Source organism: Barbus barbus (genome assembly GCF_936440315.1).
Source record: "Barbus barbus genome assembly, chromosome: 15".
Lineage (NCBI taxonomy): Eukaryota > Metazoa > Chordata > Actinopteri > Cypriniformes > Cyprinidae > Barbus > Barbus barbus.
Genome location: NC_136743.1, coordinates 1,183,764 through 1,211,358, shown reverse-complemented (window position 1 = coordinate 1,211,358; position 27,595 = coordinate 1,183,764). Strand labels below are relative to the sequence as shown.

Sequence of the window (27,595 nt, the reverse complement as noted above, 5' to 3'; positions counted from 1 at the left end):
ATCACAGAGGACCTCTCCTGGACTAACAACACTGTAGCACTGGCCAAGAAAGCACAGCAGCGTCTCTACTTCCTCCGCAAACTCAGAAGAGCCAGAGCCCCGGCCCCCATCATGTGCACCTTATACAGAGGCACCATCGAGAGCATCCTAACCAGCTGCATCACTGTGTGGTATGGCGCATGCAACGCATCCTGCTGCAAGTCACTTCAACGCATAGTGAGAGCAGCTGAGAAGATCGTTGGTGTCTCTCTCCCCTCCCTCAGGACATCTACAGCACCCGTCTCATCCGCAAAGCCCTCTGCATTGCAGGTGATCCCACCCACCTGACACACAGCTTCTTCAGTCTGCTGCCATCAGGGAGGAGACTGCGGAGTCTCCAGGCGAGGACCAGCAGACTGAAGGACAGCTTCATACATCAGGCTGTCAGGAAGCTGAACTCCCTCCCGTCCCTGCCCCCCCCTCTTTTACCCCATGCAACACTGATACTGCGACCCCCCCCCCCCCCCAGGACCTTCCACCCCCCCACCCACTTAAAAACTGTGACCAGCACCTGTCACTTGTGCAGCATTGAACTGATCACTACCTCATCCAGCATTGACTGCAAACTACCTCTTCTGATAGTCTGATAAAAGACTGTTCTCTTGTCACTTTAACAGACTGACAAGCTCTTCTTGCACTACACATATATCTGCACAGTTTTGTTTTATTTAACTGGTTTGCACTCTATCTGCCATGTGCCTTATGCCACTTTATCTCTTTCTTTATTCTTCTACAATGTCCTCATTTGTATATCTGTATAGTTATATGTACATATGTTTAAACTGTATTTATCTGTATTTGAACGTCTACTGTCAGTGTTTAATGTTAACTGTATGCACCAAGGGTCTGAGAGTAACGCAATTTCAATTCTCTGTATGTATGTGCTGTACATGTGGAACAATTGACAATAAAGCAGACTTGACTTGATATTTTCATTCCAGGCCTGAGCGAGAGAACAATATTCATCATCTCATGACCGAACAAACACACAGTTAATCATTAAACAGTCATATTTATACTCACATGTGTACAACAACATGGTGATCAGAAGTTTAACGCAGTTTATTGATATTAAATCTTCCATCTTCCTCCTCCACAGATCAGCAGTATGAAGCTGAAGCAGCTTGTTTTCTTCCGGTTGCATTTTTTTTTTTTTTGTTTAGGTTACATTTTTATAAAGTCACTTTCTTGTTCAGCTCTAAATTGATTTTTCAATTAACACAGCAAACCTAGCGTCTAAAAATGAGAAAACAAACATTTACAGTCCATTTTACAGTCATATACACTCTATTGTTTACATATATATATGAATGAAAAAAAAATGTAATATAATAATTAATAATGATTAACTATGCTACATTGCACAAAGTCCAGAGACAATTTGCCTTTATTTAAGCTAGATAAACCATTTTAGTGCATAGAATTACTAACAGAGGAACAATGTAACTACAAATCAACAACCCGCTAAACTGTTACATTTTTACATTCTTTTGATGATTTTTAAAATACAACAGACAACAGTTGCTACTATTAAAAGAAAGCCAAAATGGAGAGATACTTAACTTTGGGGAGAGTGAGAGGAGGATGGACTAATAAAAATGTAAGATAATCCAACGAATGCTCCTTAGATGAGCAAAGAGATAAAGAAGTTGTAAGAAACTGTATAAAATGAGTTTTGAAACTAGTTCAATGTTCAGCTGCTACTGCTACTTAATTAACATTAAGTCAATTGTGTCCTTGGAAATTAAAAATATCAGACTTTTCTAACTTCTTCCTATTCGGGCAATCGCAAGGATTGAGAGGAAAAGTTTTTAGATTTAGAAAAGATTTCTGTTTGAGATTTAAGTCCATTTGGTTCCAAAAGCACAAATGTGGATTCATGTGGATTAGCGCCACTTTGTGTTCAGTTCTCACACTGTGTCATATACAGCCTTATGTGATTCAGTCATTTGCAATGCTTCCTGGAAAGACGGGTTGTTTCACTCTTCTTAAAAAAATCCTCGAGGAGGAAATAAATGAGAAAAGACTTTAGACCCAAGACTGCTGATGAAGTGAGCGCTCGGGTGACGCTCTTTACTGAATGCAGCATTTTGCCATTGTTGCCAACTTTACAGATGCAGCTTTCATTGCAACTCCAGCAGCCGTACCAAAAAAACTCCCGCTTTCTGCAGGTCCAAAGCCAAGCAAACTGGCCAAAAACTTCACTGACAATCCAGGTTCCACCGCTGGAGCTGCAGGGAACAGAAACAGTAAGAGAGCTGGTGCAAATGACACCCCAATTCCTAGCAAAAACATAGAAAGCTTAGTCAGCATATTAATATAGTAATCTGAAGAAAACTGATTGTTCTGTTCTGCTTCGCTCAGTCTCCTCTGCTCTTCTTCTTGCATCCAGATGTCCAGGTCATTCTGTTCTTTCTTTTTTCTTTCCTTTATCTCCTCCCTCTCATCCATCTCTCTTTTCTCCAGTCGTCCCATGTTCTCCAGCTCCTTCTGCAGAGACGCTCTGAACCGCTGTAGTCTTGCTGGAATCGGTCGCACATTCTGCTTTTCCTTCTTTATATCCGTCTCAATCCGATCAATCCTGCTTTGAATGTGTTTCATTCTTCGTTCAGTTTCCTGCCTTTCTTCATTCATGTCAGAAATAAACGCACGCCAACGAACATCAGCCATTTTCTTGACCTCCTTCTTGATTTTCTTCCTTCTTTCAGCTGTTTCTGCTTGCATTCTCTCTTCTATTATCCTCTGGGCTTTCTGCATTGCCTGTGTAACTTCATTAGTGAAGTAACGATTCTCAATCACAGCCAGCAGTTTATCCACTTTCTGCAGGAGTCGACTCACTTGTTCTCGGTTTGTAGGGTTTGTGTTGTCAAAGGCTATGAAACGCCTCCCAAATCTCTCCACGAGGTCTTGAACTTTTGTATCTTGTCTTGAAACGAACCTTTCAATGGATTCTCCTCTAAGTCTGTCGGCGTGTGAGAAGATCAGGATGCTGTGATGAGCGATATCTTCATGAAACATCTCCAGAATCATTTGTACGGTGCGTTGCTGCTCCTCTGTATATCGTTCTATCGGTATGACGAGTAGAAACGCATGAGGACCAGGAGAACACAAGGCCAGGCAATGAATTACTTCTTGTTTTAATTGTTCTTCTGTTAAGTCAGTGTCAAAAAACCCAGGTGTGTCTACAAGAACAAGCTCTCGTCCCTCCACCGTTGCACATTCTCTCCTGCACTCTTTAGTGACTGAACTCATGCTCAATTCAGCATCAAATCGATCTTCTCCCAGGATTGTGTTTCCCGTTGCACTTTTCCCCGCACCGGTCTTTCCCAGCAGAACCAGTCTCAGTTCATTCAGAGCTGGATTTACTGTGAAGTGATCACTGGGAGAATGTCCGGATGGAGAGTTTTGAGCAGGTCTCTTCCTCGCATTTGAGTTTCTGCTGGAACTCTCCCTCTGAACATTTGCACCTAAGAATAAAGTGATCATGTCAAATCATGTCATCAAGCAAATGATGTTGCACTACATTTTGAAATAATTTCTGCTGATTTGCAAAAAAAGACCTAATATTATATATAATTTGATTATGTAGAGGTTAAAATATCGATAAAACGTTCCCCATCACATAATTGTTTTCCACAAAACAAGAATGAAGATTTTTATATTTATGTATCAGCTTTAATGCACTTAATAAGTCAAATATCAAATGCTTCCGTTTTAATGACAAAAAGAAGTACTCAAACTTTATCATTGAAACTTACAAACTGCAAAGGAATGAAAAAGTGGAAATCAGGATTACTGGTCGATCGATATATCGTCAAGTTTTTGTTTGGTCGATGCGTTCGAGGCAGGACGTTTATTTTGAAGGCGCCGGCCTCCCTCTTGTTCGATTAAAACATTTACAGAATAAATCAACCTACAATGAATACGTGCTCATCAGAGGCGGACAAAGTACAGAACTCCACTACAGGAAAATACAGATACTGCTGGTCAAATATTACTCCAAGTGAAAGTTGTAAAGACAGATTTTTACTTAAAGTACAGAAGTACTTGCGTTCAAAAGTACTTGTGTACCAAAAGTAAATGTCCTTTTCCATGTCAATGCACTGTTTTATTATTGCTGTAATACTTGCATTACCATATGCCTCTGAAGCACAATATTAACTTATTATTGAATTGTTGTAAATAAATATCATATTTGCAACTGGTCAGTGCTCAAAAATGCTGGGAAATCACTTCACTTAACCCTAGAAGAAGGATTACCCATAGACTGTCTGAAAAAAGTCACTTTAGAGGAGAAAAACATTCTAATAAATCACCCGCTGACTTTCAAAGCTGCTACATAATAACGATGTTCTACTTCAAAGACTTTGATATAAAAGTAGTGGAGTGAAAAGTACCATATTTGTCTTTCAAATGTAATGAAGTTAAATAAGTTTCCAGAAATAATAATACTCAAGTAAAGTACAGATATTCAATAAGTGTACTCAAGTGCATGCAGGCTACTTCATTGTCCACCTCTGCTCCTCATCGAGGCTTTTTCCAAACAAACTCAGGGCTGGACAATAAGGACTGCTGGATGGCCCGGGGCCCGGGGCCAGTGTGAAAGACGTTCAGGACAGTAGATGGACTTGTCACTTGCCCGATCGGGCCACTGCAGCGTCGTCGCGAAATTTGATCATTTGCATGTGTTAATTAAAGCCTTGTTAATTTAAAAATTCAAGCGATTAAAAAGCATTTCTGCGTGAAGACAGCTCCATTCATTCGCTGAACAGCCACCTGAACAGGCAAATACATACTAAAGTGTGTCAAAATACCCATCTTGGCAAGTAACTTTGTAGCTTTAACTATGATTAGTCTAATTTATACACTGGAGTACAGATGCACATATTTAGTTTTATTTCAGACTATCTCTGTCCCGTGCTTGCACACACATTGCACTGCAATCATTTTCCCAAATGCCATTTGTGACAAATTTTGTGTGGAAATGTAACGTTATTATTATAATTAGTCTGCAAACATCCGTTAACAGAGGCCAGAGACGCTGGAGACGAACGCAAAGAGGAAACAAATACTGAAGCAGTCAGATCAAGATCACTGTTCACACGATGTGCGAAATATAGGAAGAAAACCCAAATATTGAATTTTATATGAATGTTTCTGAGGGGAACTGTGTTTTTAGAAATCTTCGTTTTGTGTCCGTATAGATAACAGTGCTGCTCTGTTTGCAGTAACCGGGGAGTTGTTGTATAAGCACCTGCTGCAGAGAGTTTTATGTGGCATAATTTCACAAAGATAAAGATTCTGTGTCTGCTTCAGATTTTGAAATTATACAGTCTAATATAAATCAAACCTTGCAAATGATCAATTTTTGATCAATGCATGATTAAAATGCAGTGGATGCCTCTAATCTCAAATGGCTATGAAAATCAAGGGCCATCAAAGAGCGAAGAATATGCAAATGTTATTTAATATGTGATTTTTCCATTTCTGTACCCGAACATCTACAAACATAAAAACCTAAAGCATTGTTTGTGCTATAGGCCTATGTTTATTTGTGCTATTACTTGTGCTATACACTTTTAATAATGTTTAAACTTTATATTTATGTTTATTTCTGGCTAGTGATTTTTGCTGTGATATCGAAATTGAAATAGAGAAATGTAAAATTGATTTGCTATCTAAAATATTGGTGTCATATAAGCTTATTTATTATCAAAAACAATGATAACAGCAACTTTGTGTGTGTGTGTGCAGGGGCGTAGCCATCATTTCAAAAGTGGGGGGGGGGGGTGTCTAGTGTTATACCTGTTTTTTTGTTGTTGTTTTCTTCAGTTAACCCTTTAATTGACAGGTTTTATTTTTAATCATACCTTTTTGCTTAATATGCTTTATGATTATAAAATAGAAGGAAAGAAAGATAGAAAAAAGAAAAAGAAAGAAAGAAATACAACAGCTTGTCACTGGGACAGTACCCTTAAAAGGACATCTTTGTACCTTATTTACCTCAAAAACTTTCATAGTTGTACATTACGGTACATATTGGTACTCTATATGTGCACCTTTTTGAGTATAAGTTACAAAGATGTCCTTATAAGGGTACTATTGTTTACATATTTCAGATTGTATTTTGTGTGTGTTGTATGCACAGTACATGGCACACAGTAATGGATACTTGCACATTCACATACTCCTTTATTCTGTTCTGTTCTATTATACATTAATCTGATTACTCTCTGTTTAAAGAAATATCTTATCATAGACAATGCTGTAAATAATCTTTACCTCTGAAGCCTCACTGAAACTCTCTGCCTCATTCACTCTCAGCTCTGAATTCACTTCTGCCTCTGTCTATAGCAAATAAAGTAGTGTTTGAAACATGTACATACAGGGAATAGTGACATACAGAAGAAAATAACACATTAAGTACACTGCTGGACAATAACCAGTCATTTGTATCATAAATCATTTTTTAACACTTTAGAATGATAAACACATATTCACTATTAACTATGACTTTTGCCTCAATAAACTCGTCATTCACTGCTTATTAATAGCTTGTAAGGTAGTCGTTGTAGTTGTTAAGTTTAGGATTATGGGATGCAGAATATGGTCATGAAGAATACAGAATTAATATGTGCTTAAGTACTGATAAACAACCAATATGCAAGCTAATAATTACCTACTGTAGTTAAAAATGATAGCTGAGAAGTTGTTCATCATACTAATGTTATTTTGTATTTTTCTATATTTGACTAATTATGTGTTTTTTATGATTGGTCCATATATAATCCTACAAACGCTTGTGTATTAATAGATTTTATACAATGTAAAAACAGCCAGGTGTTAAAAGCCACTCTTCTCACCTGTCACTGTGTGTCGTCCTGATTCTGTCCTAACAAACCTAGGCTGACTGTTTCTTGTTCATTCTTAACAGATAAAAACGTCAAATGAGTGCAATAATGACAGAGCAGCCCTAAATGAAGATCGATCCTGTATCAGATCAGTGCTTGCAGACTTGATTGAAATACATCATGTAGAATTGGCAGAGTTAAACATGTCACAATGCTGCAAACTATGTAAAATCTCAGTTCAACATTATCTTTATTCTTATTTGAAGGGTTCTGATAACATACATACGTGTTAAAATAAAAGACGTTACAAAAGAGTTACGGAAAAATACACTGAAAATAAATAAGTGCATGTTTGTCCAGGCAGCTTTTTATTTCTCCATATAATGAACATCAAAACTTGCTAATTATTCAGCAAGAGCAATAGGCAGAGTCACTCAACATTGTGCAACACTATTCGGATCCCACATGCCAACTTACGCTGCTTGACTTCTTCGTAAAAAAGGAGTGAAGAGTTGAACTCATCTCGAGCTCTAATGAATGATGGATACAGCGCGGGACCGCGGGCGCGAGCCTGGGCATATCGTGACGTCACAAACTGAGTGACTGATTGCCATGGAAACGTAAACGTCATGTATAAATTATCCTGTCTCTTTGAATTTTAAATTATTCTGCATTTATATACATTGCTCCATTAAAACCTCAACATGTCGAGAACACAACTGTCCAATGAAAAAGTGCGGGGGACGAATTTACTTTTTATAAAAAGTGGGGGTGGGTGTAATCTACGCCCCTGTGTGTGTGTCAGGGCCAGTAGAAAAAATCCTTAGCGTTGATCCCTCATAACACACCTGTTTATATTAATATTATCGTCTAATGAATATATGATGCTTAATTACCTTCGTTGGACATGTTTTCGGGTTGTGTTCCTCTGGTTGTCGTGTGTGTTGTTGTTTGTTGGACTGGTTTATGGTGGGCAGGACTCACAGAACCGGTGTTATGGATCAGCTGGGCATCGTGTTACCTGGGGTGTGCGCGTGCACGCTAGCATGTTTACCTGTATTTCCAGCAGATGTTAGACGGCGACAGATTCGTCACTGAGATATTCCACGGGTCCGTGCCTGTGTATGTCACGCGGTTTTAGTGAAGTTTACCATGCTCCAGAGTCACTCTCACAACCTGTTAACATGGGACATTCCTTTCAGTGGATGATCAGACTCTACCACGAGCTGAAGTACAAATATCAGTATTTTCTCTTCAATATTACTGGATTACATTGTGTCTGTAGTGTGCTGTCATGTGTTCTAATGAACAGATGTGGGCCTAGATTAAGTTAAAATTAGCAGTAGACTACCTAAAACAAACATGAATTGCAAAGTCAATTATTTTAATTACATATATGGCTAATATTGCAAAAGACAGTATACACCACTAACCTCATAATCAACGATGAACTGACTTTAACTGAGAAACTGACTGCACTATTGTCCTCATATTAGAGCTGCTTTACAGCTGAATTGAACTTTCTTTGCATTGACACACTATTTCAGTATTTAACTCTGTGAAGCTCCTTTGACACGATCTGTATCATATAAAGCGCTGTATAAATAAAGCTGACCTCACTTGACTTGACAGACCTGTTATAAAACTGTACATTTCTGCAATACATCGACAGTCATTTCTGACATAGCAGATTTCCCTTCATAGTAAAAAAAAGAAAAAGCATTTTATGTAAAGCTGCTTTGAAGCTATGTATTATTAAAAGTGTGTGTGTGTGTGTGTGTGTGTGTGTGTGTGTGATTTTGCTGCGTTTGTTGAACATCCCTGTTCAGAATAATTCACTGCATTTTATCTGTGTCACTAATTCGAAATTATATGCATAATGCAAAACTATAGCTTGTTTATCACTCATTCTTTAGCAATATACAAAAGAAAGAAAATGAAATGCTTGACATTCCTTTGACCGCAGCAATATTGATGCTCAAATTCATTTACACAAATTAAGTAATATTAACAATGCCTTCCCTTAAACCGCGTCAGATACATTTTAACATCGACAGGGGAACAACAGAGTCCAATAATGATACAAACATTCACAAATAATGTGGAAAGCTTTGAAATCTGTTGCATTGAAAATCCCCTGTGACGAATCTGTGGAGGTAACCAGCGTGCACGCGCATGTCCGGTTGATCCAGGACACCGGAGCTCAGCTCAGATGTGGATTCGTTCATCAGACCTGCGCTGCTCGCAAAATTATGTTCAATGATGTTTAATAACACGATTAATGTAATATACGCACATAATGGTTTATTTATAAGTTTAATTACGTGTTTTTTCCTTTAAGCCAAATACATCCACTAGAGGGACACAGAGAGCCTGTTTCAGAAATTAGCTGACGTCACTGATTATTTGCATACAGGCCTGATTATTTACGTATTCCCCTTTATTCTATCATATTTGCCTCAAGGAAGGTATTCTTTTAGTAAGACAGTTAGTTAATTCTCATGGGTACTTGTTGTCATATAGCTGCTGAATTTCTTCAGAAATGTCAATTACCAGTTAAACCAAGAGAATCTGTTTTAAACCAAGAGAATCTGATATTGTTTTTGACGCAATTCCAAAGATGTTACTTTTAAAAAACTGTAACTCAGAAGAAATCAGCATGCTTAATCCTTGTGGAAACATTTTCATTGAAAATGCTGATGCTTTAAAGCAACAGTGTAGCAATAAGATTATAAGGAATGCTGTTTGTTCTGTGTTTTTACTGATAAATAAGAGAATTGATCCTGCTAAGCATGTTTTGGAAAGATTTAAGCTTAATATTTCATATTCCTGTGAATTTTGTGGTCAAGAAAAAGAAACAATTTTGCATCTTTTTTTCATTGTATTTACTCAAGATTATTTTGGAAGGATTTGGAATTCTATATTAACTGAGAAATTGAGTGTATGATAGAAATGTGTATATTTGATGTGCTTTTTTATATAGAAAACGAACATTTAAATGTAAAGAACAACATATTATACATGTGTTAAAAAAAAAACATTCCATATACATAAGAAGAAGTGGGCTCAATGTAAACTAAAGTTTGCACATTTTTATAAATGACTTTAAATTATATGTTAATCTCTTGGAACAAACAAAAAACTAAAAAAGCATTGAAAACATGTAATGCTCTGAAAGCATTGAAAAGTGTGTAATTTTCTTCCTTTATTTTTCTCTCTCTCTGGCAGCTAATGTTAATTTGATTATGTGAATATGTAATACCTCTCTTTCTTGTGCCATTGAATCAATAAAGCATTTAAAAAAAAAAAAGTTACTCTAACTTGTTGGGTTTTATAGTGCACTATCCACAAAGCATAAAACAAGTTATTATGTCAGAAAGATATAGAAAATTACAGTAACACAATGTCAAACCAAAAAACTGTTGGTACAACATCTTTGACCGTTTTCCACAACACCTGCGATGAATGTTCATGAAACTGTGTCCTTGGAAATTAAATATATAATATATTTCTATCTTTTTGTCTATTCAGGCACACTTAAAAAAGAAAAGAAATGTTGAGCCAATTTAAAAGTTTAAGGCAGCCAGCTTCCGCAGGTTTTTGAGTTCTCTCAACTTATTTTTGTTGGAGATTCTCAACTTTTTGTTGTATAAACTTAAAACAACAAGTTGAGAAAACTCAAAAATCTGCTGAAGCTGGTTGCCTAAAAATGTTTAATTGGCTCAACAATTTTTTTTTTTTTTTTTTTTTACAGTGCAGTTACAAGGATTGAGAGGAAAAGTTTTTAGAAAAGATTTCTGTTTTAGATTTAAGTCCATTTGGTTCCAAAAGCACAAATGTGGATTCATGTGGATTAGTGCCACTTTGTGTTCAGTTCTCACACTGTGTCATATACAGCCTTATGTGATTCAGTCATTTGCAATGCTTCCTGGAAAGACGGGTTGTTTCACTCTTCTTAAAAAAATCCTCGAGGAGGAAATAAATGAGAAAAGACTTTAGACCCAAGACTGCTGATGAAGTGAGCACTCGGTGTGACGCTCTTTACAGTCTGTAAAAAAGCTTGCTATAATAAAGTTTGGTCTGTGAACTCGATCAATAAAGAGTCACTGAATGCAGCAGTTTGTCTTCGATGTCAACTTTACAGAAACAGCTTTCATTGCAACTTCAGCAACCTTCTCAAATAAACTCCCACTTTCTGCAGCTCCAACGTTTAACAAGTTGGACAAAATCTTGGCCAAGAATCCGGTTTCCACCGCTGGAGCTGCAGGGAACACAAATGCTAAGAGAGTAGGAGCAAATCCAGATCCAAGGCCGAGCACATAGAAGGTCAGCATAGTCAGCACATTATGTGAAGAGAACAGACTCTTCTGCATCTCTTCTTGAATCCAGATCTTCTTTTCTTTCTCCTTTCTTTCCATTCTCTTCCTCTGCTTTTTCATTTCTCTTTTCTGCATTCTTCTCATGTTCTTCAGAAATGCTTCGAACCGTTTCAGTCTTGCAGGGATCAGCCGCACATTCTGTTCTTTCATCTCTATATCCGTCTCAATCCTGCGCTGTATGCTTTTCATTTTTCTCTTTGTTTTGCACCTCTCTTCATTGATGTCAGAAAAAAGTAATGAGAAAGTTATGTCTGTTCAAAAGGAAGGACATTTATGGACAAGAATCAGTATGTGATGTCATGGAAATCATTTGTAAGAGTTTGAGGAAACTGGAAATGTTGGGAAACAGAGACACCATTATCCACAAAGCATAAAACTGATTGCTGTCTCAAAAAGAAGTTGGAAAATTACAGGAACACAACGTCATTCCAAGAAAACTGCTGGTACAACAATATTTTTTTATTGCATTGAAGCAGATCACACAGAAACATCTATAAAACACAAAGCTTGAAGTGCAATTTCAACTTTCAGGTCAATAAAATAAATGGTTTGGGGAAAGTGCTGGTTAGTCAGTAAAACAGCGATTCAGATCTTAAAACGGACACATAAAATACTCCATCATTTAGTGCAGTTTAAACAACTTCAAAAACCTTTTAGTTTAAGCTCTTTTACATAAATACAGTTATCTTTAAGTTCAGTACCTCAGTGAAATCAGTAACATTCTTCTTTTAAAAATTATATATATTTTTATATTCAAAAACAAAACAAAACAAAAAGCCGGATTTTCTTCATGACGACATGTTTTATGTATTATTTCTAGTGCTGTCAAATGATTATTCGCGATTAATCGCATCCAAAATAAAAGTTTTTGTTTACATAATATATTTATGTGTACTGTGTATATTTATTATGTATATATAAATACACACACATACAGTATATATTTTGAAAATACTTACATGTATATATTTATATTATTATATTTTATATAAATATATTTAATATATAAACGTAACATTTTTCTTAAATAAATACATGCATGTGTACACAGTACACACTCAAAACCTTTTATTTTGGATGTGATTAATCGCAATTAATCTTTTGACAGCACTAATTATTTCCCACTTGTTTAACTTAAGTTTTAAATGAATCACGTTTAAGACGTTTGAACACAATAAATAAATATTAAAACAGTGATAACATAACTTGGGCATGAGCAGCAGTCAATGGCTGTTTTCTGAAATCTCTCATTCAGGTTTGTTTGATGGGAAGATGTTGCCTAAAACACTTTATCCCTGGAATGTAAACATAGTAAAGGAAAAATCTATGACTAGCATTGATGCTGTTAGCGAGCGTCTGGTGGTCTGCGTGCCTGTGGATGGTCTGCGGTCAGTGTTTTAGTGTTTGCTTGTTTGGCAGCTTCATGCGGGAGACCATGGTGGAGACGAGTTTCTCCATCTGCTGCGCTCTCAGCTCGCCCGTCTGCAGAACCTCCTCGTGATTGGCTTTCTTCTCGCTGTCGTAGTCCATCACCGCCTGATTGGTGATCAGAGACAGAGCCACGACCCTCATCCCGCTGTGACGCGCCACGATCACCTCGTGAACCGTGCTCATGCCTCAAAACACACACACACACACACAGAGATCGTATAAATACACTCGCTTCCCGCTGACATTCAAACATCATAGTGCTTGTGACCTGCTCCTCCTTCACTGTCACTCAAAGACATGATCTTGCTTCAAAATAAGCTTCAAATCAACATAACACATTTTAAAGTTTGTTAGACAAAATACAAATTACACAACAAACTTTCCCACCTGAAAAAATAAAATAATAATAATAAATAATGTATTATTTATATTCTATATAATATCTAAAATCATATATTAATATTAAATATTATTTTTTAAAATTCCATTATTAAATTTAGTTATGCCATCCAAAGATCAACACAAAACACAGAACAACTACAACTTTCCCAGCTATACATAATAAAGTTAAAATAATAATAATTATTCATAATATAAAAAAATTATGTATGAATATTAATTAAATTTTCACTTTTATTTTTATCAAATTTTGCTATACTATCCAAAGAATCAATGCAAAATATAGAACAATTACAACTTTCCCACCTAAACACCTATATATATATATATATATATATATATATATATATATATATATATATATATGTCTTTTATTAGATAGGACGGTAGACCGCAGACAAGAGGGGATAGGATCAGCAAAGTAGGGGTCAACCGATAAGTATTTTCCAGGGCCGATGCCGATACCGATTATTACAGACCAAGTAGACCGATAACCCATATTTTGAACCGATATATATATACAGTATATATCCACAGGCTCAGCACCCTCCTACTTCCACTCACTATTACGAACCTACATCCCCTCCAGAAGTCTGAGATCTGCTAGTGAGCGACGCCTTGTGGTACCATCACAGAGAGGCTCAAAATCACTCTCCAGAACATTCTCGTTCACCATTCCTGGCTGGTGGAATAATCTTCCCACCCTTATCCGGAACGCCGGATCCCTGGCAACCTTCAAGCAACAACTGAAAACTCATCTCTTTCGGCAGTACTTGACTTCATCCTAAACTCAAAAAAAAAAAAAAAAAAAAAAAAAAACTTTCCCTCTATCTTTCTCTCCACTTACTAGCTTGTACTTATTTGAACAATGACTGAGACTTGGTGTTACGAGCACTTCCTCTGTCTGACTGCCTCTTCAAGATGAATCGCTTTTTGTATTCCCCAATTGTAAGTCGCTTTGGATAAAAGCGTCTGCCAAATGACTAAATGTAAATGTAAATGTAAATGTACAGTATATGTCTGGTGTAAAAATGAAAATGAATGTCAAAATTAAGAATAACAAGGGCCCTGACAAAAACGGCCTTCCCTAGTGTTGGTTGCACTTCTTACTCTTGTCTTCCTCCATGCATCCATCTACAATAAGAGTAATATATAAAGAGAGAGTTAAAAGTGGGGCCACTGTATGCTTCATGATTAAGCTTATGAATACTAAATACCAAAGCTAAACAGCTTGGGGAAATATAAGTATTTGGCTTCAATAATTTACATGTTAGAAATGTATGTGTAATAGCATAACCTCTCATAATTCTTCATTAATTATTTTCTGATGACTAAATCATAACATATAAGAGGTGGCTATTCAGTTCATCATCTAATGCACATCAGTTGATTAACTTAAAGAGCACAATATATATAATAAGTGTAAATAATTTAATTGTCTTCATAGCTCCATTGTAGAAGTTGCGAAGAAGACCGCAACTATTTTAATGAAACTATAACACTAATAGCCTGTTATAGGCTCACTTGGTTCAATAGCCTATTGAAATATCCCAATTTCCGTCATCATAATCTTGGCCTATGTGACAGTATCTTAGTCTTGGTCTATGTGACAGTAATTTCAATTAGTTTTAATCTACAGTGCAGTGCAAATGAAGGCATAAAACATTAATTTCATTTATCTTTTAATCAAATGAGAGTTAAACTCTATTTTTTGGCAAACAAAGGGGTTTACTATTAAAATTAAAACATGGAAGAAATAGCATATTATGTGATTATTCTTTTAATCAAAAGTTGTAATAATTGTTGTAGTAGTAGTAGCAGTAGCTAAACAGAACTTTTATTTTGATGGGTTGCCATGAGGACCTTTTAAGTTTCTGTAGCCTATGTATATGATATGATGATAGTTTTACTCAAATCAAACGGTCAAACTCTCAGAGCAGTTCTGGGGATGTTGTTCATGTATGTATGTCCTCATTTAGTGAGACGGCAGATGATGAAATCACCGCTGTAAACAAAACTGCACGTCTGTGACATTCACATATACAGAGGCACGCAGAACATGCAGAATTCATATTTAAATAGTGTTTTTGCGGCTTAATATTTACAGATATTAGTCTATAGCGCAAGTTGATTTAAGTGTACTGACCTACATTTGATTAATTCCTCCAAACTTTAAAAAATTATATAGTTATACAGTAAATTCCATTTAAATTACTGGATTCCGCATTTTCCCCATCGCGGAAACCATAAATAGATCATATTGAGGAGTTTTGCAACTTCAGTGTAGTGGATTGTGATTTATTGCAACTTCAGCAAATTCTGCTGCTGCCTTTGAGAGAGAACTGATGCGTGATCACTGAAGCAGCTCCAGTTAGCAAGCGCTTTCGGTGTGAGAGTGCCTTTAGTCTTCCACGTTCATTGGTCGGACTCGTGACTCAAAAACAAATCAGATGCGTGGTAGGCCGAGACTGCTCTAGGCCACAGAGTGATGAGTTCCGACAGGCTGCATCAGAGCCAAATAGCGCGTTTCAAAATTAAATTATTTTATCGGCAAATCGGTTTGGAAAATGATCATCATAAAAATTCTTAATATCGGCGCCGATAATCGGTCGACCCCCACAGCAAAGGACCTTGAGCCGACAGGGTTTAACCACTAAACATACTTCTACACAATTGTATTCATTTCAGGCTGTTTTTGGCACTGAATAAACATACATGCACTTCATGCTCCAGGAGATCATGCCAAAAGAAGTGTTTTTTTGTTGTTGTTATTTTAATGAAGAAGAAAAACACTCTCTGTTTCTCTAGAATAATGTGCACTGATGAATCAGTCAGAATAGATCAGAATCACATGTTAAGAATGTTTTTAACTCACCCACGGCGTCAGCTCCAAGGAAGCGCAGCATTTTGCATTCGGCGACGGTCTCGAAGGACGGGCCGGCCAACACACTGTACACACCTTCCTGCATAAACCCAGAGTAATCCAGCTCCGCTGCGACCGCATGAGCCAGCTCCTGCAGACCGCGGTCATATGCATCCGACATACACGGAAAACGCTCGCCAAACCTGAGCAAAACCCACATTCACACCATCATACACCATCATACAGGTGGAACTACAGCTGACGATTTCTCTCAATCAGTCACATTTTATACATTCATTATTTATATATACATTTTAATTTTAGTTTAGGTTTCACTAATTTTGTCTAGTATATACAGTGCCCTCCAGAAGTATTGGAACAGTGAGGCCAATTCCTTTATTTTTGCTGTAGACTGTAAACATTTGGGTTTGACATCAAAGGATGAATATGAGATGAGAGATTAACATTTCAGCTTTTATTTACAGGTATTTTCATCTGGATCTGATACACAACTTAGAAGATAGCACCTTTTGTTTGAACCTACACATTTTTCATGTTACAGAAAGTATTGGAACAGATAGAATTAACAGATTAAAGTGAAAAAACTTCATACTTAGTTGCAAATCCTTTGCTTTCAATAACTGCATCATTATTTCAGTTTTAATTTTAGAACTTTTCATCATTTTATTATTTTTTAAACACTCTATATAGCTTTAATTAAATTTTATTTCTGTTTTCATTTCAGTAATTTTGTACCTTATGTGCTTTTGTAAATGTATTACTTTAATTATTCTATATAATATTGATATATCGATATTTTGTACCTTTTGTCAATTATTCATTTTTTTTAAAGATTTTCTATATAGCTTTAATTATTTTATTTTTCAGTTTTGATTTTAATGATTTTGTTATATGCTTTTTTGACATTTTATTATATTTTATATATTCTATATAAGTTTAATTAATTTTTAAGTTTTAATTTTAGTAATTTTGCTATGTAATTTTGTCTTTTTTATTATTATTTTTTGTATATGTATTTCTATATTGCTTTAATTAATTTTATCTCCGTTTTAGTCATTTTAGTACTTCAACATATTATTTGAGTTTGTTGCCAGGATAATATTTAGTTCAGTTTTTAAGTTTAGGTCTTTTTCATCTAAAGTTTACATTTTATTTCAGCTTCATTTCAATGACCGGTACTGTCTTTAGTTAGCAATAACAGCACTGCTCCTAATCAAACATGCACGGCTGGCGTGTCTCAGAACTGAACCTCATCATCATCAGATGAACGGCAGCAGCAGAGTCTCACCTCTCGTCGTTGGCTCCCACTAGCGGGTTGTTTCCAGCAAATCCAGGAATATTGATGTGGTCTTTGATGACCATGATGTCTCCCACGGTGAAGTCCGGGTTGAGTCCGCCGGCGGCGTTGGTCAGGATGACCGTCTCCACTCCCATCAGCTTAAACACACGGATCGGCATGGTGGTCTGCCCAAACCAGATCAGCACAACATCATCAGGATCACACGCCAGAGTCACATCTCATCTCAAAACCAACAGAAATATGTCATGCACAAACTAACATCTGTAGGATATTTAGGAGTTTTTGCACTCTGACATTATTCTCAGAGGAGCAGAACTAGAGACATGATTGTGTAACTCTGAGAACATTTCACACGTGTAAAGTTTACTTTGTATTAATAAAGAGACTGTAAAAACGTCACTGATATTTACATTCAGCAAACATTAATAATACAGGAGCAGCGGCTGTTTGAGGACTGCAGGAACAACAGTTCCTCCTCAGATGATCTCACGTTCTGTCAAAGTCATGAACAAACGCTCTTCCAGGAAATATTTGTTTAAAGCACTAAGATCTTTAATAATATTCTCAAACATTAGCATTTATACATCGTTCATGGAAGGTTTTTCTGTAAATGTTTCAGTTGGATGTTCATCTAACATATTTAAACGTTACTACTTTTTCGGAATGTTTAAAGAATGTTAGAAAGTAACATTCCTATAATGTTTTCAAAATGATACAATGTAACATTCCATTTATGTTTTCTATAACTCTTGCATCAAGGCTATTATAACTAACTAAAACTAAATCTAAAACCATAAAAAAGTTTTGTAAGTTAAAATAAAAAAACTAACTGAAATAAAATGAAATATGAAAATCATAAACTTGCTAGTTTCTAGTTTAGATGTAGTTTAACATGTTCAAAAACTAAAACTGAAATAAAAATGACTGAAAATGATATAGACATATTTAAAAGAAAACTAATAAAACAAAAAATAAGTAAAATATAAAAAACATAAACATATTTTAATTCAGCTAGTTGCCAAGGCAACATTTCTCATTTTCTTTTAGTTTAACTTGATGTTCTAAAATAACTAAAACTGAAACAAAAATAAATAAAAACTATAGACATAAAAAAAAAAACTCAAACAGAAATTATTAATTTAAATAAATAAAATAAAATAAATCTAAATAACTAATAAAAACAAAAAATGTACTAAATTACTAAAACATTAACTAAAAATAAATGAAAATGTAAAAAACTAATTCAAAATACTAATAAAATCTACATGTCAATGATGCTTAAACAAAAACATGCATAGCCAAGAAAAAACATTTTAAAGAACTAGATGTTTCAGATGAACAATCAGATTTATTGTTTTCATAACTCAATGGGCACATCAGCAGAACGCAACACATTTAGTTAGCTGGGTCTATTTGAGACGAACTGTTAGTGTGTTATTCACCTTCTGAATGGGGTATCCTTCATACAGATGAAACCTGCCCTGCATGCAAACACACGGCGTTCCTTTGAGCGTGCCGAACACCAGCCTTCCAGCGTGACCGTGAACTACAGAAAACAGGGTTAGGATTCAGTCTGGAGACGATCACAGCATCAGAACACAGTCTGAACTCACCGGTGCTCTGAGGGAAGTTAGGGATGTCGCTGTACTTGATGACCAGCTGATCTTTCAGCATCTCTGCCAGTCCTCCGAGACCGGAGCCGCACACGATCCCCAGCAGGGGACGCACTGGACCCTGAGCCAGCAGCCAATCAGCTGTGGCCTTACACTCCTCATAACTGCACCTGAAACAAAATATGCAAGACTATAAGGCATAAAAAGATTTCTGTTACTTGAAATAAAATAAACATTAACTGAAATAAAAAAATTAAAAGGTAAACTTGATTTATTTCAACTAGTTGCCAAAGCAAACATTTCTCATTGTCATTTAGTTTAACTAAATACTAAAAATTACTATATAAACATCCAAAAATAAATAACAGAAACATTAACTAAAATAAAAAATTAGGAAAATATAAAAATAAAATAATCAATATATATTTAATATATACTGTATATATAATTATAATGGCATCAGGCCAAACGAGGACAGGAACAGGAAGACCAAATAAGGGCATGAGGAAATGAGGGAGGAAAAACACAGGACACAGGGACACAAGTCTGACAATAATGATGTATGCTCAAACACAAATAGCAATGTTTTATATCAACCTACGATTGCCTTATACGAACTCAAGGTTGGAAAAGTAGGCTTATATGACTCAGTGAAGCTGTCTGCCTTCTTTCCCATGTAATGTTTTCATAAGAACAAACCATGTGTCCAGACTTCATCATCTGAGCTCAGTGTGATGAAATAAGAACAATGTGGACAGCAAAATAATGGCAGGATTAATCTGATTATGCAGATGAGCCCTCTGAGCAGTTCTGCTAATGATTCATTTGACACTGGAAACTCCACCAATCAGTCAGATCTGACACTGAATCAGACTGTGATATGACTCACGTCCCAGATACTGATTACTGGTTCGTTTAGAAAAGAACCCTAAAAGAACGTCGCTAGAACATTATCACCTGGATCCCCGAGAAACCAAAAGGCAGCCAGATATTAAAGCTCTGTGTTTGTAAGTTCCCAGCTATTTCTAGAAACATTTTGCTTTAGCAATTATTTCTGAATATTCTCAGAAAGTTCACAAAGTTTTGTTTTGTTACACGAATGATATCGGAACATTCCATTGTATCATTTTCCAAACATTCTGAGAAAGTTACTTTTGAAAGTTTCTATTAACGTTAGCGTTTGTTCATATCGTTGTCGGAACGTTCTTCATCAGCTGATTATAACTTCTCTGATGTTCGTGAAAAATGAATGTAATCGCTTATTGCCAGTATAATAAATATGTAGTTAATGATGCATATTTGAAAAACAGTTACATATTAGCAAACAAAATATAGCGAATATTTAAGAACGCAGATGCTGTTCTCGCATCATCAGATGATCGCAGTGATACGTGCATCTCAACACATTTATTACTTCACTTTTCATCATTCTAGATATTATATCAGGTATTATATCTAACGGTCTTCTCTGTTAAGATGCTTATATGAGCTTTGTTCATGTGAAACATCATCGTAATGTGGCACATGGATGAAACAGGAATTATAAGTGCGTAAAAACCCGTTTTAACATGTTCCATCGCTATCTATTCGTTATGACTGCGCAGAAACATCATCTAAAGATCTTATTTTATGAATTCTGATGTAACATCTATATTGCCGATGACGCAGTAGACCACATGCGCGCGCTACACATAATGTGTCACTTAAAATAGGAAGCTCGTGAAGCTCCTTTAGTGAAGTGTTTTAAACTCACCCTGTAGCTGGATCAGGAAACATCTCCACAGGTCTCTGTAAATGAACAAAAGAATTAAAGTCGCGCGAGGTTCGGTCCCAGGTTTCTCTGTGTGTCTGTAGTGTTCGTTTCTCCGGCTCTGTGTGAGAGTGTGCGTGTGAATGAGAGAGTGTGTGTGTGTGTGTGTGTGTGTGTGAATGAAAGAAGTAACCTCATGCGTTTCCTCCTCCATCCGAGACGCTCGCTCTCATTGGCTGCGCGGCTGTGCTCTGTGACGTCACTCACCGCGCCTCTGACAAACGGAAAAAATGTAACAGATTCATAACGCGATTGTTACATTATTATCCCCTAGATGTACATTTTTCTGGACAAGTTTTTGTGACAGTAGGCTATTCACTGGAAGAAAGCATGGTTACTCCTTAAAAAATGTGCATTTCTTATAAGACAAGAGAGGTGCATTTTAAGATTTTGCACAACGTTTATCCAACGAACTTCCAAATCTCTCTAACTTATGTGTATTCTGCAAAACTGAGGAAGAACATTTACTTCATTTACTTTATCATTGCAATCAGGTTAAATCTCTTTTTGAGAACTTAAGTTGTTATTTATCTTCTTTCATAAAATGTGATATTAAATTTTCATTGAAAGATATATTTCTGTATTTTCCTGGCAGTGACCACTATTGATTGAGGTGTCATTGTCTTTGTTCTTCCTCCCTTTCCTTTCTTTATGTTATTGTATTTCAATGCAGTGTTGTTTCTTGTTGTTCTTTTTTTTGTCTTGCAATAAAAAAAGTAATAGTTTCAAATGTGAAAAGTGCTTCTGTTTAATCATTTATTTATATTTTTGACCAAATTTTAGATGAATAAATGCAGTTTGCTAATAGAAAACCCTGAAGTTGGGCTGTAGGCCTATTAGAGACTCTTGAGAATAAGAAACCTATAAAGACCTTTTGTGAGCTCTATACCCTATTGTACCCTTATTCTTATTTTTATATTGTTGCAAAATTATTTATTTATTTATTTTTGTTGTCGCTTTTCTCTTATTGTTTTATTTTTGTATGATTTTTGGGATGGGGATGATGGTGGAGCGTCTGAAGCATGAGGGGACTTCACACAGCTCCAGTGATCTGTTGAAGATCTGTGTGAAGATGGGGCAGCTGATCAGCACAGGTTTTTATGGCAGGCCAGTGACACACCGTCTGGGTCTGGTGCTTTCCTTCTTATGTTCTTCCTGAAGACCTGGCACACATCATCTTCACTGATCTGAATTGCAGATGTGGGGGAGAAGGGGGTTGCTGGAGGTGTTAATGGTTGTGTGGGGTGTTTTTTAAATTTTTTAAATTGAAAAAAATTATTATTATTTTTTTTTTAACACACACACACATATATATATATTAGGCTATATAAACAAATGTTTTTATTTTGGATGTGATTAATCATTTGACAGCACTAGTTTATATTTATTTAAATTACACACACAAACACACACACACTGTTACGGGGCTGACAAGACGTGAGACGTGCGGATCCATATGCAAGGCTTTATTATAAAACATGGTCAGAATCAGGCAGGGTCAGACATCGGCAAACAGGTATGGCAAGGGCAAGACAGAGCAATCCGTGGAACAAGCGTGGGTCGATGATCGGCGAACAGTATCCAAAGGGGCAAGGCAGAGAGATAATCCAGAGACGAGAGCAATAATCCAAACAGGGAGCGAACAGAGTCCAAACGGCAGAGGCAAAGGGTAAATCCAGGAAACAAGAGCAGGGTCAAACACGGCAGGAAAACAAGGCAAGACTAAGACTATAAGAATGGCTCTGTAAAGTTGCTATCTCTAGATGAGTGATATACGCTAACACTACTCGGCCGTGAGCAAGAGCAATCCCAGGCTTAAATAGAGTGATGGTGATTGTGAAATGGTGATCAGGTGTGTGTGATGAGTGAACGGTGACAGCTGATCTGTGCAATGCATAGTGGGAAATGGAGTCCAATGTGTTGTGTAGTGTGAAAAGTCCATGTGGTGAACGGGTGACCTCTGGTGGTGAATGAGTGGAAGTGCATGGCCAGGATTCGTGACACACACACACACACACATATATATATATATATATATATATATATATATATATATATATATATATATATATATAATAAAACAGAACAATATTTGTGAACAAGATCATTAATACTTAGGAAATAAAATTTTTATTTTTTTTTGTAATTTTTTTTACTTCTATAGTAAAAAAATATATATATAGAAGTATATCAAATATATTAATATGTATTTATTTTTATTTAATTTCTATTAAGTTTACAGTGCAGGAGTGAATGCAGTGATGGATGCGACACACACAGCGCCTCCTGCAGCATCACTCACTCATTCTCTCTCATTCTCTCAGTGTTCTCCTCCTGCATCTCTCATTAATGAAACGCCTCATCTCTCATTGAGTTCTCATTCCTGTCACAGCTTCTTTTGTGAGCTGCTGTTCTCAGGATGTTCTGTTCCAGCACTTCACAAACCCCTGACATCCACACATGTAGAGGAAGTTTGTGCAAAGTGCCTGGATCAGAACAAAAACCCCCAAATGAAGATTAGAACTGAATGAGAGCGTGGAAGAAAAGCCCTTTAATTCAGCTTCTGCTTTCACACCAGCACTAAAGCATCAAAACACCACTGCAATATTAGACTTTTACACACATATCCATAGTGCAATAATCATACTGAAGGAATTAGGTTGCATTATTTAGGCTGAGATAAAAAATAAATAAATAAAAATTATATATGAGAATAATGAAGAGTGTTTATTTATTAACCATTCAGAAAGTTAGAGTCAACACTGGCTCCTTCTTTGATTTCTTTTCAAATTCAATTTTGAAGAAAAAAAATCTAAAAAGAAGAGTATAAAGAGTACTAAAGAATAAACTGCCTGCATTTAATGTTCAAAAGTTTATTTTCTTATTTTACTTCTTATTTTATTTCTTATTTCTACTTAAGTTTTGGTCACATGCAATTTCAATGTGCCTATTAAAAATAAAATGCTAACCAAATTTTACTGTCATCCGAATATTAATTACAAAATAGGTTATATTTAAAAATACATTAATATAATATAATATATATTTGGGTTGTTATTGCAAAATGTCCATTAATTTATTTATTAACATCATGATTTTAAGTGCTGTAACTGGTTTCTATTTATACCATGTTTTACAATCTTAATCTTAACTTAACCTGTTTGTTTTCACTAAATCAGTTTAATATTTTAACTTTTAAAAGTGCAAATATTCAGTTAATGCACCCACTTCGAATGAGCTCATTAACCCTGAAAAATATTATAAAAAAGAAGAAATATAAAGCAAAATCCTATGTATAATAGTTTCAGGAGTTTAGCAGAACACACACGTGCTGAATGAGCTGAATGAAGAGAGAGAGAGAGAGAGAGAGAGAGAGAGGCCAGTTTATAAAAGCATGTCATTTGCTCCTGAGAGATTCAGTCATTCTGCAGAGCTTCTGTTTAGTAACTTTAGTATGGTATCTCATGTAGCTGAGATCAGCAAACCTGAATGTAGAATCTGATGAATCTCAGCTTCTGAACACCTGAGCGCATGTGTTAATAGACTGCAGCCTCGCAGCTCTCTGAATGACAAGGTAAGACGCTGGATTTCACATGCACCCAGGCAAACTCAACTTTCTGAATGGGTTTGATGAAGCTCCTGGTTAAAAAGTTCAGAATTTGGTGTGTCTGATTAAACTTCTGAGCAACAGGTGCTGCACACGTCATGCAACCTGTTCACATTCATGTGTTCCTCCTAAAAGATTGATCTATTTTCTCTGTACACTGAAAAAAAAAAACATTGCTGTTGGATTTACTTTGCAACAATTTTTTCCCAGAAAATTATTAAAAAACAGAAAGTAACACATTTAAACCTGAAATTCCGAAGTATAAAAATGGCTATTTTCTTGTCAAATGTACTTCAATAATCGTTGTTTTATTTACAATTTCAAATAATATTTTTTACACTGCATTATTGATTTATGCATATGAAGAAATGTAAAGTTGATACATATTTGTAACAGTTGCAATATTTGTGTTCATTAAGCACTTCAAAGACAGAAGTTACAAAAGTTGCCTGTTAGACGTTACAGAAGTTGTTCATGCATTTGGAAGATGCTTTTATTCAATGCATTTTTATTGTTTTATCATGTTCTGGGAAACAAATGCCTTACTTTAGTGTTGCAGTGCAATGATCTATCAGATGAGCTCAGGTTAGGGTTAAGAAAACAGCTAAATCTGTGTGAAAACTTACAAAACAGTCCTGAGTTTAACTCTATGTGTGTTTTTGGGTGCATGTTAAACTGTGAAAGAAAGAAAGAAAGAAAGAAAGAAAGAAAGAAAGAAAGAAAGAAAGAAAGAAAGAGTTTGGAAAGTACAAATACAGTTGAGATTTGTGTAGGGGGGATCGTTATCCACTTTGGAATACTAATGAGCTGCTATTGTGCCACACACACACACACACACACACAAACACACACACACACACACAAAGATATGTTTGTCAGTGGTCGGTTTTGTCCGGTTGGTTAGTGTTTCAAACAATACGTTCCTTTGTACCCGAGAGAGAGAGACGAGTTGAGCGAGACAGACAGAAACTGGAAGTGCTGATAAGGTGGAAGCAGAGAGACAGTTTCTGAAGCTGACACTCAAACAGCAGAAGCACACACCAAATCTGCAAAACCAGACACTAATTCTCATCCTTTGACTCAGTTTTCAATTTCATAAAACACTTTTTGCAAAACACAACACACAGTTCTCTATGAAACACACAAACATCTAACAGGAATTAATATTATGGTGTTTGATGTGTTGGTGATATTTTGAATGCAGTGCTTCATTTTGCAAGAGATGTGAGGCGTTTTGCATTTTGTGTGCAATTCTTAGATTTGTGTGTAAAGTTTTGAAAAAAGGCAAAGTTTTGAAAATGTGTGTAAGCAGCTGAAAAACACTGTAAACACCTTCAGTCTTTACCGCGATAACCATCAGTATTAAACAATGCAACATCATCGTTATCAGGGTAAAAGCATAATAAATGAATGAGCAAGAAGCTTTCAGAACCTTTATATATAGTTTTATCAGTTTTACTGATATAGAAACAGTTTTCTCTCAGAAATTGCTAGTAAATTTCACAACTACAAATAATTAAATATTTTTTTGGGGAAATTGTATTTTCTTGCAAAATGTACTCCATGATAGTTTTTGTTTTCTATTCACTACATCAATGAATCATTGTACATTATGGTATTTTGGTAGAAACTATGGTTATCGTGGTACATTTTTACAAAGTAAGGATACAGCACAGTTGACCAGATAATGTGAAAGGATGGTGATTACATAACACTGACTATAATTAATGCTGTTATTGTTTCTGCTGAAAAAAGAAAAGAGAGGTTTTGTTTTAATGTATATAAATAAATTCATCTTTTTTTATTTAAGTCTTGTTTTTGAAAAAAATCTCAAAATGAAGTGAGTTTATGTTTAAGTTGAGAACAAATATCTGTTAATGGGATCAGAAAAATCAACTAAACTCAAAGGGAAACTGTATTACTTTTCTGTCCCTATAAACAGATATTTAGTCTTGATTTAAACATAAACTCACTTATAGTTAAGTTAAAAAAGAGAGACTTACTATCTTAACTCATTTTGCTTCTCCAGTAAAGATTATACTCCAGTTTATTTGTACTGGTAAACAAGTCCAAACTATTGAAGAAGAATGAGTTTATATGTCAGATGGGGAGAGACATCTAGACTTGTTTCAAATGCCTTGTTAAAGCCTCTCTGGTGTAAAATAATCCGTTCTGTTCACCTGATTACCAGATAAACTCCTCTCCATGTGGACTGAAACCTACACCACAAAACAAAAGTACTGCAGAAAACACTGAAGGCCAGTGAATGAGCTGAATATCATGGCATCTAAATGTGTATATTTGTATTTAAAGCAACAAAAGGCATTGTGTTTGAGCTGTGGCCTGTTAGTCAATGCACTAGTCAATTTTGAGACAGAAAGCATCGGAAATATACATTTAAGTGTTTATTTTATTGCGCTTTATCTATTTGCATCTGTAGATTTCAGACTGTTTTCTAAAAATGAGTTTGTTTTTCCACTTCAGTAACATTTACATACACAGTTTTATTTATATATATGTATATTCTAGCGGTTTTTACTGAGGGGTTTATTTAAATATCATTCATACACAACATTTTACTCCTAAAACATGGTCAAATGCAAATCTTTAAAGCCAATGAGTTTTTTCTCCACTTGAGCAGCACTTGCATACATTAAAACTTAGGGTTTTATTCCTCTCTATATTCTGAAGATTTTTACTGAGGAGTTTGTTCATATGTCATTTACACTGATTTTTTAAAACATTTTATTCCTAAAAACATGGTGAAAACGCATATTTTTAAAGGTTGTGAGGTTTTTTTTTCTCCACTTTAGCAGCACTTACATACACCAAAACTTAAAGTTTTATTCCAATCTATATTCAGAAGGGTTTTACTGAGTGGTTTGTTTAAATAACATTCACGCTAATTTATACAGTATTTTAAATACACGGTAAAAATAAATAAATATATATATATATATTTCTGTCTATTGACAGTATTTTCTGATTTATCTGAGTGATAAAAAGAGAAATCCCAACAGTAAAAACCTTTATGTCAAGAAAATCAAACAAGAATTTTGAACCAATGTTCAGATTTCTGTTCTGGAAATGTATGCATATTTATTTAGATAATGCATCATTTGCATATTTAAACACACCATACAAAAAATAAAAAATCTCAAATTTTACTGCAATCAAATCAACTAATCAACTCTGCCAAATGCATATGTGTTAATGTGAATGTAAACACCTTAATACTTTACTAAAGAAAAAAAAAGTTTAAAAAAATAATTTCTTCTCCAG

The 27,595-nt window shown here is 35.5% G+C and overlaps 2 protein-coding genes across 2 annotated transcripts; both read right to left on the bottom strand.

The window, feature by feature from the left end:
- Window positions 1–1,200: 1,200 nt before the first annotated feature.
- On the bottom strand, window positions 1,201–7,907 carry LOC306881012 (uncharacterized protein). The gene is made up of 2 exons (XM_079434832.1): window positions 7,787–7,907; window positions 1,201–3,506 (listed from the first exon to the last, which is right to left on the bottom strand). Exons 1-2 carry the CDS (start codon window positions 7,797–7,799, stop codon window positions 2,113–2,115), a joined length of 1,407 nt encoding a protein of 468 aa, XP_079290958.1. The 5' UTR covers window positions 7,800–7,907; the 3' UTR covers window positions 1,201–2,112.
- Window positions 7,908–12,658: 4,751 nt separating this feature from the next.
- Window positions 12,659–20,780, bottom strand: pnp5b (purine nucleoside phosphorylase 5b; the record flags this gene model as incomplete). The annotated part of the gene is made up of 6 exons (XM_079434725.1): window positions 20,650–20,780; window positions 18,897–19,066; window positions 18,726–18,829; window positions 17,272–17,447; window positions 15,975–16,165; window positions 12,659–12,885 (listed from the first exon to the last, which is right to left on the bottom strand). The coding sequence occupies exons 1-6, from the start codon at window positions 20,670–20,672 to the stop codon at window positions 12,659–12,661; spliced, it is 891 nt and encodes a 296-aa protein (XP_079290851.1). The 5' UTR covers window positions 20,673–20,780.
- Window positions 20,781–27,595: the final 6,815 nt, after the last annotated feature.